The sequence below is a fragment of the Pteropus vampyrus genome, unplaced genomic scaffold (assembly GCF_000151845.1).
Source record: "Pteropus vampyrus isolate Shadow unplaced genomic scaffold, Pvam_2.0 Scaffold225, whole genome shotgun sequence".
Lineage (NCBI taxonomy): Eukaryota > Metazoa > Chordata > Mammalia > Chiroptera > Pteropodidae > Pteropus > Pteropus vampyrus.
Genome location: NW_011889006.1, coordinates 142,976 through 160,098, shown reverse-complemented (window position 1 = coordinate 160,098; position 17,123 = coordinate 142,976). Strand labels below are relative to the sequence as shown.

The 17,123-nt window shown below is 36.5% G+C and overlaps 1 protein-coding gene across 1 annotated transcript in view; it reads right to left on the bottom strand.

The window, feature by feature from the left end:
* Positions 1-926: 926 nt before the first annotated feature.
* Positions 927-17,123, bottom strand: part of LOC105300962 (HLA class II histocompatibility antigen, DQ alpha 2 chain-like) — an 18,664-nt gene continuing 2,467 nt past the window's right edge. The window contains exons 2-5 of the mRNA XM_011373404.1: positions 2,980-3,228; positions 1,992-2,273; positions 1,567-1,744; positions 927-1,392 (exon numbers count right to left, since the gene is read on the bottom strand). Coding sequence (XP_011371706.1) covers positions 1,602-1,744; positions 1,992-2,273; positions 2,980-3,228 — 674 coding nt within the window. The 3' untranslated portion in view covers positions 927-1,392; positions 1,567-1,601. The remainder of the gene's footprint in view (positions 1,393-1,566; positions 1,745-1,991; positions 2,274-2,979; positions 3,229-17,123) is intronic.

Sequence of the window (17,123 nt, the reverse complement as noted above, 5' to 3'; positions counted from 1 at the left end):
TAGTTTAAGCAAAAAGAATGCTCTGCATGGACTAAACTTGGTTTTCAGAGTCTGGGCATGGAGTTTCAAGTATAGATAATATACATAATATTCATAGTTAACATATATTTGGGGCTTACTGTGTGCCATATATTAGGCTAGGTGTTTTATATGTATTACTTCATGGGTCCTCTCAACAGCCGTTTTGTGGTTGCTAAAGGATTACATTGTATGTAAACCTGAAATATTATGAACTCTCAGTTAATCTACAAATTCTCATACAATAAAAACAACCCATATTAAATGTCGTCAGTAAACAATTTATGATCTTGAGCATGGAGTGAATTTAAATTGTGTTTACACTATTGTCAAATGGTAGTGCCTACAGGGAAATGAGGCTCCAGCTGACTCTGCTGTAGGCCCCTTTAGCTAGTTAATGACCTCCTTCTCTCCTTTCTCATGATAATAACACAAATAAAAGTAAAATGTGGAGCACTTTCTAAGATACACAGCAGTATCTCATGTCATTGTTCTCATTTCTAACTTCTCTCTCTTCCCAACTTAAAGAGTTTCTATCACATCTGGGGAAGAAACAAGGAGGAAACCTCTCACATCATTCTGCTTTTGTCACAAATCTAATATTTATGGCAAAAATTTTTACTTTTTATTCTCAAAATCCAATTTTTGTGTTTAAAATACTTTATTTCAATTTATTATCTCTTCTATAGATTTTAGAATTTTATTTTAAAATTGAATACCTAAACATTTTCCTTCCTCCATTTTTTTTTTTTTTCCATTTCAGATATAAAAACACTATGCTGAGGGGAGAAAGTATGCACTGTCTTTGCTGATACCTAAATGGGCAGGGAGAGAGAGGGAACAAAATAAAAGTACAGAAAGGAAAAGAACACATTTATTATGTTACAATATTATTTGGACACCTTGATTGTGTGGTATTAACATGACCTGGGAAAGAGGTCAAATGGCACTGAAACATCTGCTAACATTCAAGCAGAAGGTCTTCTCTTCTTATTTATGACCCGAATTAGTTCTATCAAAAAGACAGAGAAAATGTATACTCTAAACAAAGATACCCCAGAAAGATATATACATATATTTTGGCATAGATATTGAATTAGGGTGACTAAGAACTAGGTGGCTGAGTGAAATTGTCCGGGTCTTTCTGTGAAAAGTTGTCAATCAATAGAAGATTATGTTGGAAGAATTCATAACAGTCAATGATCTCTGAAGGAAAAATTCTCTACAAATTTCACTCAAGCAGGAAAGTGAGGAGGCTCTAGAAGGAGCAATATGATGAAGTGAAACAAGGAGCAGATCTAAGTCATATATCAAGGTCAAGACAAAGACCTAGAATTCGAACCATTCTTCTTCTTTCTTGTAAAGATTAATTACCTGAAACAGGAAACAGCATGAGATTGATGGATCTTCAGCTCCTGTCCCAAGGTCAACCCATCCTCCAATTTGCCCATAATTTTTCAAACACATATATCCTGGGTGCCAATCCTCCACCCTTGGCTTTACTACCTGAAGGAACATCGTTTCATATCTGATACTTCTAATTCTCACCTTCCTATTTTCTAAGCCATGACTCACGTGGTCCTTCAGTGTCTGGAGGCACCATCTCTGCACAGGCTTCGGATGATTAGGATGGTGCCCATCACAATGCCCACGAGGCCCGTGGCCAACCCCAAGGCACAGACCACAGTCTCTGTCAGCTCTGACATAGGGGTTGGGATCTCAGGCTCTGAGAAAAAAGAAACCTATAGGGTTAAAGGACACTGTATGTAGGGCATAAATATGTAGAGAATCGTGTGTGTGTTTGGAAACGGACAAGACACCTGGACATTGAGAGAAGAGTGAAGTCCATCAGAAAATTTTGCAATTGTGGGAAAAAGAGTTGTGATTCTGGGAATTAAGAGCTATAAGGCACGATGATGTGGACTTGGGATTGAATCAGAGAATTTGCAAACAATGATGGGATTTATACATACCCCAGTGTTTGAGGAGTGGCTCTTCCAGGCCCCAGTGCTCCACCCTGCAGTCATAGAAATCATCAGTGGAGGGAAGAAAAGTGAGGTAACTGAGCTTGAAGAAAGAGTGGTCACTTTTAGGGTAGAAGGTTGTCTCAGTAACTCCTTCTACAACTGAGTGTCCATTATAAAACCAGGTAATGTTGATCACAGGAGGAAATATATTGTCCACTAGGCAGATGAGGGTGTTGGGAATACCAAGGATCACAGAAGATTTGGGAAACACAGCCACTTCAGGAATTTCTACAATGAAGACAAAACACTGATTTGAATTTCTGACTACTATGCATTGAGTTTCTTAATCAGTTTGGGGGATCCCTCCCATTCACAATTCCCTGGCTGTTAGTGATATATATTCCCTGTGTCTTTCCAGACTCATTTTACAGTAAGCAACAGCCTCCTTCCCACTTTTTTCTCACCTATTTCTTAGATCATTTATTTCACTCTCTCCCTGCCCCCCCCCCCCCCCCGGCAGCCTTGTCCAAAACTTCTACTTTGACTTTTTCATTTTCTAAATGAAGAAACTTAATGTTATCTATGGTGACTTTAGAAGGGGTGCTGGCATTTTTATCTGCAGATTCTGAACTGTCCTCTCTTCTGAACTTTCCTCTACTTTTGAATTACTATGAAGTGTAGAACAATTTCCTCTCTTTGGGAATCCACAGGGCATGGTGTGAGTGAGCGTGTGTGTGTTTGTGTGTGTGCTCCTTAGGCCAAGAGGTTGGGAATATTCTCTTACAGGAGTACAGGAGTATCTCATGGAATCTAGGGGAGGGATATTTAAAGATTAAGTAGATATGATGGAGACTGAGTATCTACTGGGAAATGAAATAAGAAGGTGAAAGAATTTATATTATAGTAGGAAGAGTAGCTATTCTGGGGAAAAAAGAAAAGAGACCTAAAATGTGTGGTAGATGCAGCAAAGAGAGACAAATTTGTGGACACTCACCATTCATGGCAGGTGTAAAGTTGGAATTTTTTATCAAGATATCTAAATTTCTTTTTGCCACAACAATGTTTCTCAGGGCACTTTGAGTATCAAACTTGGTAAAATTGCTAAATTCAGGCAGTCGCCACACAGTTTCCGTTTTTTCCAGGTCTACGTAGAAGAGCTCATCTCCATCAAATTCATATGTGAACTGGCCAAAGGCACCATATGTCTGGTAGACATTTGTGCCATAAGTGCCCACATGATCGGCTGAGGAGTGACCATTTCAGAGCAGGAAGGTAATGGGAAGGTAGGATATAGAGAGAGGAAAAAAATCTTTATTAAACAAGAAGTCATAAGAAACTGTGTTCCATATACTATATGTTTATATTTGACATGTCAGTCTTCATTTTTGTTTTTTCTATATTAGGGCAATTGAAAGAAAAAATTTAAAAATTATCTCTTAAAAATTGTTTTTATGTACATATATTGTCTTTCCCATGATAATGTACACTCTAGGAGGCATTGGGATGTTATGTCTTGTTCAAATCTGTATCTCAGGTACCTAGGAGAGTCATGGTATATAGTAAGAATTCAGTAATATTTGAAATTATAGAACAACCACCATAGAGAACCACCTGAAGTCTAGCTGAACAGAATTTCTATAACTAAGGATATAAAGAAGAAGCTACATTAAGCCTGGTAGGAAGGGTGAAGAGGTGAAACAGGCTTGTCTCACACTCATGTGTGGTGGTTAAGAATCAGGAGGGTTATCTTGGCTGCAGAGATTCCCCCTGTGGAGTAAAGGATCCCAGACGCACACTGGGTGCCCCAGGCCAGAGCACGACTTCCAGGAAAAAAAGTCCCCACAATATCTGTTGTGAATATCAGTGGAGACTCCATTCAGGTGAGATGAAAGGCTGCTGTAGACCCAGGCATTTTCTTAAAGGTCGAAAGTACAGACTCACATATACTTGCTCACGTATACTTGCCATAAGCTCCAATGAAGGGACAATATCTCGAAAAGCACAGGGACATATGGAAGGAGCTGAAATGATTGGCTTTAGAGTGAGGGCTGAAGAGGCAGCTCTCTCCTGGGCGAAAGTGACCCCTCCTCAAACACACCTGGCAGGCACAAGCAGAAGTGCTGGCGGCCTTCATTGTTCCTTTGTTAAGCCCTTCCCCCACCAAGCCTATAGGCACAGGCAAGCACCAAGTCTGAGTTTCATCAACCTTGCTAACACTGCTCACCCCACCCTGGTGATTCCCTGAGACCCCGCTCACCCGACTTGTGCACTGGCCCGAACCTATTTCGGCGGCTGTTTCTCACAAGCAGCTGGACTTCGCCAGCAATGCAGACTTTCCTAAAATCTCTCAAAGGTCCACAAACCCAAAACAAACAGTGGCTGGCCTGAGCATATCCTGTAGTTCTTTTAAGTGGCCCCAAGCCTGGCACTAGTGGCACTAGTCTCAGGTCACAGCATAGCCTCTCACAGTTGCCTCCAGGCCCAGCATAGGCAACTACAAACCACAGATTACTTTGTAGTTCCTACCAGGTGGCCTTAAGTTGGGCACAAGCAGCAGCTGACTTTGACCTGCACCAGAGCAAAGAGGCCTCAGAGCCAACACACCTGGTGGCCAGCTTCAGATCACAACAGAGCACCAGTCCAAACAGTGGACTTGTCAGGCACCAGAATCACATGCATCCCCTGTAGTCATAGCCAGTCTTCACAGCCAGTCCTCACAGCCAGTCAGCCTAAGGCTCAATTCCACTCACTGACATTCCAACAGCAATCGACACTCAACTATAATAGGAAGACACATGCAAACCACACCAGGTAACCAGGGAGAATGTTTTACGGGGCCCCACAGGAAACCTACTACATAAGGCCAACCTGCTAAGACTGGGAGACATAGCAGATCTACCTAATACATAGTAACAAATACAGAGATGCATCCATAATGGGGAGACAAAGAAACATGTCTCAAATGAAAGAATAGGACAAAATTCCAGAGAAAGAACTAAACAAAATGGAGGCAAGCAACCTATAATATATAGAGTTTGAAACACTGGTTATAAGACTGCTCAGTGGATTTGGGAAAATAAAAAATAACTCACTGAGAGCTTAGACAAAGAGATAGAAACCACAAAAAAAAGTCAGAAATGAAGAATACAAAAACTGAGATAAAGAATACCTTAGATGAAATTAATAGCAGATTAGATGAAGCAGGGGACTGAATCAGCAATTTGGAAGAGAAGGCAGTGGAAAACACTCATTTGGAACAGCAAAGAAGAAAAAGAATTTAAGAAATTGAGGGTAGTTTAAGGAACCTTTGGGACAATACCAAGCATAAGAACATTGGACTCATAGAGGAACCAGAAGGAGAAGAGAGAAAACAAAGAATTGAAAACCTATTTGAAAAAATAATGATGGAAGACTTCCTAACCTGGTGAAGGAAATAGATATGTAAACAAGTCCAGGAAGCTCAGAGACTTCCAAACAAGATGAACCCAAAGAGGGCTGCACCAAAACACTTAATAATTAAAATGTCAAAGGTTAAAGACAAAGAGAAAATCTTAAAAGTAGCAAGAGAAAAGCAGTTATCTACAAAGGAGCTTTCATAAGACTATCAGCTGATTTCTTAACAGAAACTTTGTAGGCCTAAAGTAATTGGAACAAAATCTTCAAAGTGATGAAAATAAGAACTTATAACCAAAATTATTCTATTCAGCCAAGCTATCATTTGGAATGGAAAGACAGATAAAGAGCTTACCAGACAAGAAAAACCTAAAGGAGTTCATCATTACAGGAAATGTTAGAGAGACTTCTTTAAGAAGAAGAAAAGATCCAAAATATGAAAAATAAAATTGCAATAACTACATACCTATCAATAATCACTTTAAATATAAATGGATTAAATTCTCCAATCAAAAGACATAGGGTAGCTGAATGGATAAGAAAACAAGACCCCTACATATGCGGCCTACAAGATACTTACTTCACATCAAAACACACACACAGAAGGAAAGTAAGAAAATGAGAAAGAATTTTGTGCAAATGGAAACAAAGAAACAAAAAAGTTGGGGAGGCAATATTTATACCAGACAAAATGGACTTTAAAACAAAGGCCATAATAGAAAGATGTTTTATAATGATAAAGGAATCAATCCAACAAAAGGATATAACTCTTATAAACATTTACTCACCCATGCAGGAGTATCTAAATATATAAAGCAGATATTTATGGACATAAATATTTCAAGCACATGAAAAACATTTTCCATGATAGTCTACATGATAGGCTACAAATAAGGTCTCAATAAATTTAAGAAGACTGAAATCATATCAAGGATCTTCTCTGATCACAATGGTATGAATCTAGAAATCAATTACAAGAAGAAAACCGAAAAGCACACAACCACATGGAGACTGAATAACATACTATTAAACAATAAATAGGTTAACAAAAAGATCAAGGAAGAAATAAAAATACCTTGAGACAAATAAAAATAAAAATATGATGACCTAAAAATCTATGAGACACAGCCAAAGTAGTTATAAGAGGGAAATTCAGAGCAATACAGGCCTACCTGAAGAAAAATCTCAAATATCCAGTCTAACCTTACATCTAAAAGAACTATAAAAAGAAGAAAAACAAAGCCCAAAGTGAGTGTAAAAAAGGAAACAATAAAGATCAGAGTAGAAGTAAACAATAGAATCTGAAAAAACAATACAAAAGATCAATGAAACCAAGAGCTGGTACTTTGAAAAGCTAAATAAAACAGATAAACCTTTAACAAGACTTATCCAGAAAAAAGAGAAGACACAAATTAAAAAAATCAGAAATGAAGGAGGGCAATTAGCACCACAGACATAAAAAGATTATAAGAAAATTCTACAAACAATTATATGCCAACAAATTGGACAATCTGAAAGAAATGGATAAATTCCTAGAAACACAGTTTTCCAAGACTGAACCAAGAAGAAACAGAAAATTTGAACAGACTAATAACTACTAATAAAATCAATCAGTAATAAAAAAAAATTCCAGCAAACATAAGTCCTGGACCAGATTGCTTCATGAGTAAATTTTACCAAACATTCAAAGAAGAATTAACACTTATTTTTCTCAAACTATTCTGAAAAATTCAAGAAGAGGGAAGAGTCCCAAGCTCATTTTACAAGGCCACCATTATCCTAATTACCAAACTAGACAAAGACATTAGAAAAAAAAAATATTATAGGCCAACATTCCTAATGAACATAGATGCAAAAATCTTCAACAAAATATTAGCAAATCAAATTCAGCAAGACATTAAATAGATCATACACCATGATCAAGTATATTTGGAAATCAATTAACATGATACACCACATCAACAAAATGAAACATATAAAATATGTGATCATATCAATAGATATAGAAGAAACATTTGACAAAATCCAACATCTAATTATGATTAAAAAAAAAGTTGAGTAAAGTGAGAATAGAGGGCTCATACCTCAACATAATAAAGGTCATATATGACAAACACGCAGCTAACATTTATTTTCAATGGGGAAAAGCTAAAAGCATTTTCCTTAAGGTCAAGAACAAGACAAAGATGTCCACTTTTACCATTTCTATTCAACATAGTATTGGAAGTCCTAGCCGCAGCAATCAGACTAGAAAAAGAAATAAAAGACATCCAAATTGGAAAGGAGGAAGTGAAACTGTCATTATTTGCAGAAGACATGATGCTATATAGAGAGATCCCTAAGCATTCTAACAAAAACTATTAACACTTTTAAATGATTTTAGTAAAGTAGCAAGATACAAAGTTAATATTCGGAAATTGGTTGCATTTCTATACACCAATAATGAACTACCAGAAAAAGAAATGAACAAAACTATCTAATTTAAAATTACATCAAAAAATACCTAGGAATGAATTTAACCAAGAAGGTAAAAGATCTGTATTCAGAAAATTATAAGACATTGAAAAAAAAATTGAAGATGCAAATAGTTGGACGTATATACCATGCTAATGGATACAAAGAATTAAAATCATTAAAATGTCCATACTACCCAAAGTAATCTATAGATTCAAAATACCAATGGCATTTTTCACAGAACTAGAACAAATTAATCTTATATTTATATGGAACCACAGAAGATCTCGAAAAGCAAAAGCAATCTTGAGAAAGAGCAAAGATGGACTTATCATGTTACCTGATATCAGAATTTACTAAAAGGCTATAATAATCAGAACAGCATGGTCCCTGTATAGAAACAGAGACATAAATTAATGGAACAGGATAGAGAGCCCAGAAACAAACCTATATGGTCAATCAATCCGTGACAAAGGAGTGAAGAATATTCAATGGGGTAAAGACACTCTTCAACAAACAGTGTTAGGAAAAATGGACAGATACATGCAAAAATGAAACTTTACTACTTTCTTACATGATATACAAGAATAAACTCAAAATAGATTAAAGACTTAAATGTAAGACCTAAAATCATAAAACTTAAAGAAAAAACAGGCAGTAAACTCTTTGACATCGCTCTTAGTAATTTATTTCTTTTTTTGTATATGTCTCCTCAAGGCACAGGAAACAAAAGAAAAAAACAAAGAAATGAGACTATATCAAACTAAAAGTACATAGTAAAGAAAACTATCGACAAAATGAAAAGACAAGCTACTGCATGGGAGAAGACATTTGCCAATGATACATCTGGTAAGTAGTTAATATCTAAAATTTATAAAGAACTCATACAATTTAACACCAAAAGAACAAACAATCCAATTAAAAAATGAGATGAAGACTTGAATGGACATTTCATCAAAAAGGACATACAGAAGGCCAACAGACATATGAAAAGATGCTTAATGTCACTAATCATTGGAGAAATGCAAATTAAAATCACAATGAGATATTACCTCACACCTGTTAGAATGGCCATCATCAATAAATCAACAAACAACAGGAGTTGGCAAAAATGTCAAGAGAAAGGAATCCTCATGTACTGCTGATGAGATTGCAAATTGGTGCAAAAATGGTATGGAAGTTCCTCAAAAAATTAAAAATATAACTACCTTATGACCCAGCAATTCCACTGCCGGGTATTTATCTGAAGAATTCTAAAACAGTAGTTTAAAAAGACACGTGCACCCCTATGTTCATTGCAGCATTATTTACAATAGCCAAGACATAGAAGTAATCTAAGTGCCCATCAACAGATGATTGGATAAGAAATTGTGGTATATATACACAATATACTATGACTTGACTATAAGTAAAAAAATGAAATTTTACCATTAGTGACAACATGGTTGGATCTGGAAGGTATTATGCTAAGTGAAATAAGTCAGACAGAAAAAGACAAATATTATATAATTCACTGAGTTATGGAATCTAAAGAAAAAAATAAACAAACAAAACATAAATAGACTCATAGATACAGGAAACAAGCTGATGATTACCAGGTAGGAGGAGGATTAGGGGTGTGGGGTGAAAAAGGTAATGGGATTGAGAAGTGCAAATTTGTATTTATAAAATAGTCATGAAGATGTAAAATAAAGCATAGGCAATATAGTCAACAATATGATAATAACTATACATAGTGCCAGGTGGGTACTAGACTAGTCAGGGGGATCACTTTGTAAATTATATAAATGCCTAACCACTGCGCCACACACCTGGAACTAATATAAAATAATATTAAATATCAACCTGAGGGTCCATCAATCAATGAATGGATAAAGAAGAGATGTTATTTATATACAATGGAATATTACTCAGCCATAAAGAAATAAAATCTTGCCATCTTCAGCAACATGGATGGACCCAAAGATTATAGTGCTGAGCGTAGTAAATCAGACAGAGAAGGACAAATGCCATATGATTTTATTACATGTGGAATCTAAAAAACAAAATAAACAAACAAAACAGAAACAAACTCATAGAAACAGAATATTTTGATGGTTTGCAGGTGGGAGGGGGTTTGGGATTTGGGTGAAAAAGGAAGGGATTAAGAAGTACAAATTGGTAGTTACAAAATAGTCATGGAGATGTAAAGTACAGCATAATGAATATAGTTGACAATGTTGTAATAACTATGTATGGTGTAAGATGGATACCAGATTTATCAGGGTAATCACTTTTGTAAGTTATATAATGTCTAATCATTATGTTGTACACCTGAAACTAATATAATATTTTATGCCAACTGTAAGTGAAAAATAAAAAATAATTTAAAAAATGCAAAGATCCAAAATAAACATGATAAAAAGGAAAGGAAAAAAATTTGAATGCTAACTGTACTTGAAAAATAAAAAATAATTCAGTAATATTTATTAAATAAATAAATAATAAATTTACTTCTTGAGCTTACCTCTAATCACTTAATATCCCTATACTCTGTTGTACTTTTTCATAGCATTTCTATCATTCTAACACACTATGGAATTTATTTACTTGTTAAATGTTTTTTAGAAATTATCTGTCTCTTATTGCAAGAACGTGAGTTCTTCATGAATAGAAACCTTGAAGTATGCTAAGCACCTAGAAGGTCTTCATACTTCACCAAATATCTGTTGAATTAGTGAATTATGTTTGGAAAATGTTTTGAAGATTCCATTGTACTCTTCTATTTCTCTTCTATTTTCCTTTGCTTGTTTTTTTGCTTTAGGTTTCAATAACTGTTGTCACTACCCACAACACAGTAGAACAAAGGTCTGGACAGTAGACTGAAATGTAGTAAAATGAGCCATAGATCAAGAAGGTGTTGTGGAGGGAATGCTTCAAAACGGTGTAGATGATAGTTCTCTGTTCATCCCTCTGGCAACCAAATCAAAGTTGTGACGGAAACAAGGAGCAGCAGCAAAGAAAAATCTCCTGGGATATAGATGAACGAGCCATACAACTCAGGAGAAATCCAAGAAAGCACTCTGCAACGGCAGAAGGTAGGATGGTTCGAGGATGTAGGGTGACCAGTTCCGAGCGGCTGAGTGAGACGGAGGCTGCAGCATTGGCAGTGGCAGAAGCCTCTTAAAGGGGCTGTGTCCACAAGCAGATTTTTGCAGTGACCGACCTGCTCGCTCTGAGTACCAGTGCTGGATCGGCTGCACAAAGCGGGCCCGAAGGACTAACAGGGAGATATTGTTGGAGAGGCCAGCAGTATTCATTGTTCCCTGCTGAGCTCTCCCCTCTCCCAGTGTGCGGACACAGTGCCGCCATAGCTGTGACATCATCAAACTGAATACCAGAGGTCGCTCCCCCCAGAGGATTCTCTGAAACCCCACCTACCCCAACCTGGGCCCCACCCAAGCCATGTCCAAGTATATTCTCAGCGACTCAGATTCTTGCTGAGCAGCGCCTAGACTCACACTGGATGTATCTGGCCTCGGTTTCTGGTGTGGCCTTTTGAGGCAACTATGAGCACAGCATCTGTGGATTGCTTGCTGAATCTTAGTAGGTGGCCCCAGAGGAGTAGAGGCTTGGGCTAAATTTGGCCTGCAGCTGAATCCCTCTCAGGACTGTGCCATTGGACACCTACTTCACAAATCCACACTAATAAGACCGGAGACTTAGGAGCTTTGCTTAGTCCATAGAAACAGACACAGAAAGATAGCCAAAATGTGAAGACAAAGAAGCAGAAACCATATGACAGAACAGAACAGAGATCCAGATATAATGGAGTCAAGTAATTTAACAGATGCAGATTTCAAAATACTGGTTATAAAGATGTTCAATGAACTTTTGGGAAGTGTAGATAAATTCAGTGAGAACTTCAACAAAGTGATAGAAAACATAAAAATGGAAATAGAAATTATAAAAGGGAATCAGTCTGAAATAGAGAATGCATTATCTGAGATGAGAAGTATATCAAATGGAAATAAACAAAGGAATAAACAAAGTGAATAAAGAAGAGGATTTCATGCTCTATCTAGAGGAAAGGAATCAGGACACTCAAACAGAATGGCAAGAAAAAAGAGGCCAAGACTACAAAGATGACTTAAAGAAGATATAGGACACTATTAAGGTTCCAAATATTCGTCTGATTGGTGTAAGTGAAGAAAATCAAGATGTTGAACAGCTGTTTGAAGAAATAATGATGGAAAACTTCCCTCACCTGGTGAAGGAAATGGACATAAAACCCCAGGAAGAGGATTCCAAAAATCGGGGATCCAAAGAGGCCCACACCAATATACATCATAATTAAAATGTCAAAGTTTAAATACAAAGGGAGAATCTTAAATGCAGCGAGAGAAAAACAGATAGTTACCTATAAGGGAACACCCATAGACTGGCAGCTGATTTCTCAAGAGAGACTATGCAGTACAGAAGGGCTTGGCAAAAAATATTTGAAAGAATGAAGACCCAGAATATACAACAGGAATAATTTATCCAGCAAAGCTATCATTTAGAGTTTCCCAGACAAAAATAAACTAAAGGAATTTATTACCACCAAGCCAGAATTACAGAAAATGTTGGAGGGACTTCTTTAAGAAGAAAAAACATGTATCAAAAACAGGAATAAAGAATGGTAACAACTACATTCCTATCAATAAGTACCTTAAAGGGAAAAGAATTAAGTGCTCCAACCAAGGGATGGAGTGGCTAAAAGGATAAGAAAACAAGAGAAGATTGGATAAAACGTGGTGGCATGAAAGACATTCCTAGATCTCTCCTCTTGAAACAACAATAAGCTGAATGTCAAAAACTCAACAAAAAACACCCAAACTGCACACTAGCACGTCGGAGCATGGGATCTGCGCGTAAGAGCTACCAAAGGTCAAAACCCCTGGTGTTGGGTGGTGGACTGGGAGTAATAAAGAAGCTGCCTCCGGCAGCCGCCTGAGCTCCTTGCAGGAGAAGGGGGAGGGGAGAAAGAACGTAAGTTCCTATGGCAAGTTCCCTGAACAGTCCTGACATGGAAAGCTGTGAGCTGGGCTGGCTGGTTGCAGGGCCCAGTCATCAGGGAAGAAATTAGAGAAGCGGGATGGGACCGCAGAGGAACAACAGCTGATTTTTGCCGGCAGCAGTTGCAAAACCGAGGCTGAGCTGCAGCCCACAACCTCCAACCCATACCCTCCAAAACCAATCACCGCAGAGCCCCAGGGGAATCTGAGCAAATGCTGCTGATACTGTCGTTGACACTGACAGGGACTAAAACTGAGGATAGTGAATGTGATTAAATATCTACAAAAACATTAAAAAAGCATTATTAAGACCTTATATAAAGCATGGGTCCAAGAGGCTTAGAAGCCACCTACTGGAAGCCGAAAGAAAAGTGCCTTCTTTGCAACAGGCTAATTAGAGATCTTTATATACAATAAATCTTCTTTCTGGAAAAATAGGAGATTATACTTTCATTAATTCCCAGTCAGAGAAATAGTCCATTAAACACCATGAACAACCAAGGTGACAAATCATCTCAGAAAGAAAGAGAAAAATCTCCAGAAAATGAGCTTACAGACAGAAATATGAGACTTAAGTGACAGAGAATTCAAGATGGTACTTCTGAAAAAACTCAGTGAGTTCCGAAACGAGTCATTAACAACAATTTCAGAAATTGCAAAAACAACTAGATGAGCAGAGCAAGGAGATTGAAACCCTCAAAAAGAACCATATAGAACTTCTGGAGATGAAGAACACACTCCATGAGATAAAAAATGAAATAGCAAGCTTGGGAAATAGAGTCAACCAAATGGAGGAAAGGATCAGTGATATCGAAGACAGAAATCTAGAAATAAATCAGAAGGAAGAGGAGAGAAACTGAAGAATAAAAAATAATGAAAGAGAAATACAAGAACTAGCTGATACCATCAGGAGAGGAAATCTAAGAAAAATGGGCATTACTGAAGGTGAGGAAAAGGAGCAGGGACTAGAAAGTATTTTCAGACAAATATTGGATGAGAATTTCCCAAATCTAAGGAATGAGCTGGAGCTTGGAATTCAAGAAGTCAACAGAACACCCAATTATCTCAACCCCAAAAGGCCTTCACCAAGACACATTGTATTAAAGTTATCAAAAATCAATGAAAAGATAGAATTCTCAGGGCAGCCAGGGAGAAGAAAATGGTAACCTATAAAGGAAAACCCATTAGATTATCATCAGACTTCTCAGCACAGACCTTACAAGCCAGAAAAGCATGAAATCAAATATTTAAACTATTAAGTGAAAGGAACTACCAGCCTAGAATAATGTATCCAGCTAAGCTATCCTTTAGATATGCAGGGAAATTAAGACCTTTTCAGACATACAAAAATTGAGGAAATTCTCTACGAGGACTGCCCTACAGAAAATTCAGAAAGAGTTCAGCTCACCTAAAACAAAATAACAACAAAAAAATACATAATTAGGAGTAAAATGACTATCAGGCAAATAGAAGAAGAGAGGAGCAACCCTTACTAAGAACAGGGAATTATAAGCTTAAATAATAAGAAGAGAATTGCTATAGCAAAATAGTAATGAACATTCAGCATACATAGAAACAAAATGGGATAACAATGACTGAAAAGGGGAGGATTCAAAGATCCAAATTCGCAAAGGGGAAAGGAGATAAGGCACACACAGAAGAAAATGGACAACTGTATATATATAACTATCTTTTTCAGATTTGTAATGGTAACCACACACCATAGAGTCAGAACGGAAGTATATAACATAAAACAAGAAGAATCAGAGGCAAAACCCACAAAAGCCAACCAAAATAAAGAAAACAGAAACACAAGGACAAGGAAGCAATGGAAACACCGAGTTACCAGAAAGCAAAAGTTAAAATGGCTATAAGAAGACCTCATATTTCAATAATCACTCTAAATGTAAATGGACTGAACTCACTGATAAAAAGGCACAGAGTTGCAGATTGGATCAAGAAACAAAACCCAACCATATGCTGCCTCCAGGAGAACCACAAATACATGGAGATTAAACAACATGCTACTGAAGAATAACTAGGTCAGAGAAGAAATAAAAAGAAAGATCAAGAGATACATAGAAATGAATGAGAATGATAGCACAACATATCAAAACTTTTAGAACACAGCAAAAAGACGAAAGTTCATATCATTACAGGTCTATCTCCAAAAACAAGAATGAGCCAAATAAACAATCTAATGCTTCATCTTAAAAAACTAGAAAAGGAAGAACAAATGACGCTTAAAGTCAGTAAAAGGAAAGAAATCATCAATATTAGGGCAGAAATAAATGAAATCAAAAACAAACAAACTGAAAAACAATAGAAAAATAAATGCAACAAAGCTGGTTCTTGGAGAAGTTTAATAAAATTGATAAACTCCTGGCTAGACTCACTAAAGAAAAAAGAGAAAGGACACAAATCAACAAAATCAGGGATGAAAGAGGGGAAATGACAACAGACACTGCAGAAATACAAAGGATCATACAAGAATACTATGAAAAATTATATAACACCAAATTTAATAACCTAGAAGAAATGGACCAGTACTTAGAAAAATACAACCTTCTTGGACTAAATCAAGAACTGGAAAATCTAAATAGACCGATCAGCAGTATGGAAATTGAAACAATCATCTAAAACTTACCAAAAAATAAAAGTCCAGGACCAGATAGCTTCACCAGTGAATTCTACCAAACATTCAAAGAAGATTTAATACCTATTCTCCTCAAACTCTTCCAAAAAATCCAAGAGGAGGCAATATTTCCCAGCTCATTTTATGAGGCCATTATTACCCTGATACCAAAACTCGATAAGATAACACAAAAAAAGAAAACTACAGACCAATATCTCTCATGAACACAGATGTGAAAATCCTAAATGAGATGCTAGCGAACCGAATACAGTAATATATTAAAAAGATTACACACCCCTTCATCCAAGGGGCACAGGGATGATTCAACATATGCAAATCAATTAATGTGATACACCACATAAACAAATTAAAAAATAAGAATCATATGATATATCAATAGATGAAGAAAAAGCCTTTGACAAGATACAGCACCCATTTATGATCAAAACACTTCACAAAATCAGTATAGAAGGAAAGTACCTTAATATAATAAAGGCCACACATGACAAACCCTCAGTTAACATTATACTTAATGGTGAAAATTAAAAACCTTCCCTCTAAGAGCAGAAACAAGGCAAGTCTGTCCACTGTTGCCACTATTATTCAGTATAACATTGGAGAGCCTAATGAGTGCAGTCATGCAAGAGAAAGATATAAAAGGCATCCAAATAGGAAATGAAGAAGTCAAACTGTCACTATTTGTTGATGACATGATTCTCTATATAGAGAACCTTACTCCACAAGAACACTACTAGAAACAATAAGGAAATACAGTAAAGTCTCTGGATACAAAATCAACATTCAAAAATCCACAGCGTTCTTGTACTCTAATAATGAAGTGTCAAAAAAAAGGAGAAAAAATAATTCCTTTCGCAATTTCAACAAAAAGGATAAAATACCTAGGGGTAAATCTAATGAAACATGTGAAGGACCTATATAATGAAAACTATAAGAAGGCCCTATTAAAAGAAGTCAAAGCAGAAACAAAGAAATGGAAAGAAATTTCATGTTATTGGATTGGAAGAATCAACATAGTTAAAATGACCATATTACCTAAAGTATATACAGATTTAATGCAATCTCCATCAAAATCTCATTGGCATTTTTTAAAAAGATGAAACAAAAACTCATCAAATTTGTATGGAAGCACAAAAAACCCCGAATTGCCAAAGCCATCTCGAGGAAAAAGAACGAGGCAGGAGGCGTCACTCTGCCTGATTCAAATTATACTACAAAGCAACAGTAATCAAAACTGCATGGTATTGGCAGAAAACCGACACATGGACCAGTGGAACAGGATGGAGAGTCCAGAAGTAAACCCATATTTATATGGGCAAATAATGTTTGACAAAAAAGTCCAAAATATACGGTGGAGAAAGGAAAGCCTCTTCAATAAATGGTGCTGGGAAAACTGGAAAGCCTCCTGCAAAAGAATGAAATTAGACGGTTGTCTATCACCACACACCAAAATTAACTCAAAATAGATTAAGGACCTGAATGTAAGACCGGAATCAATAAAATGTATAGAAGAAAACATAGGAACTAAACTCAAGGACCTTGGACTTAAAGAGAATTTTATGAATTTGACCTCAAAGGCAAGGGAAGTAAAAGCAAAAATAA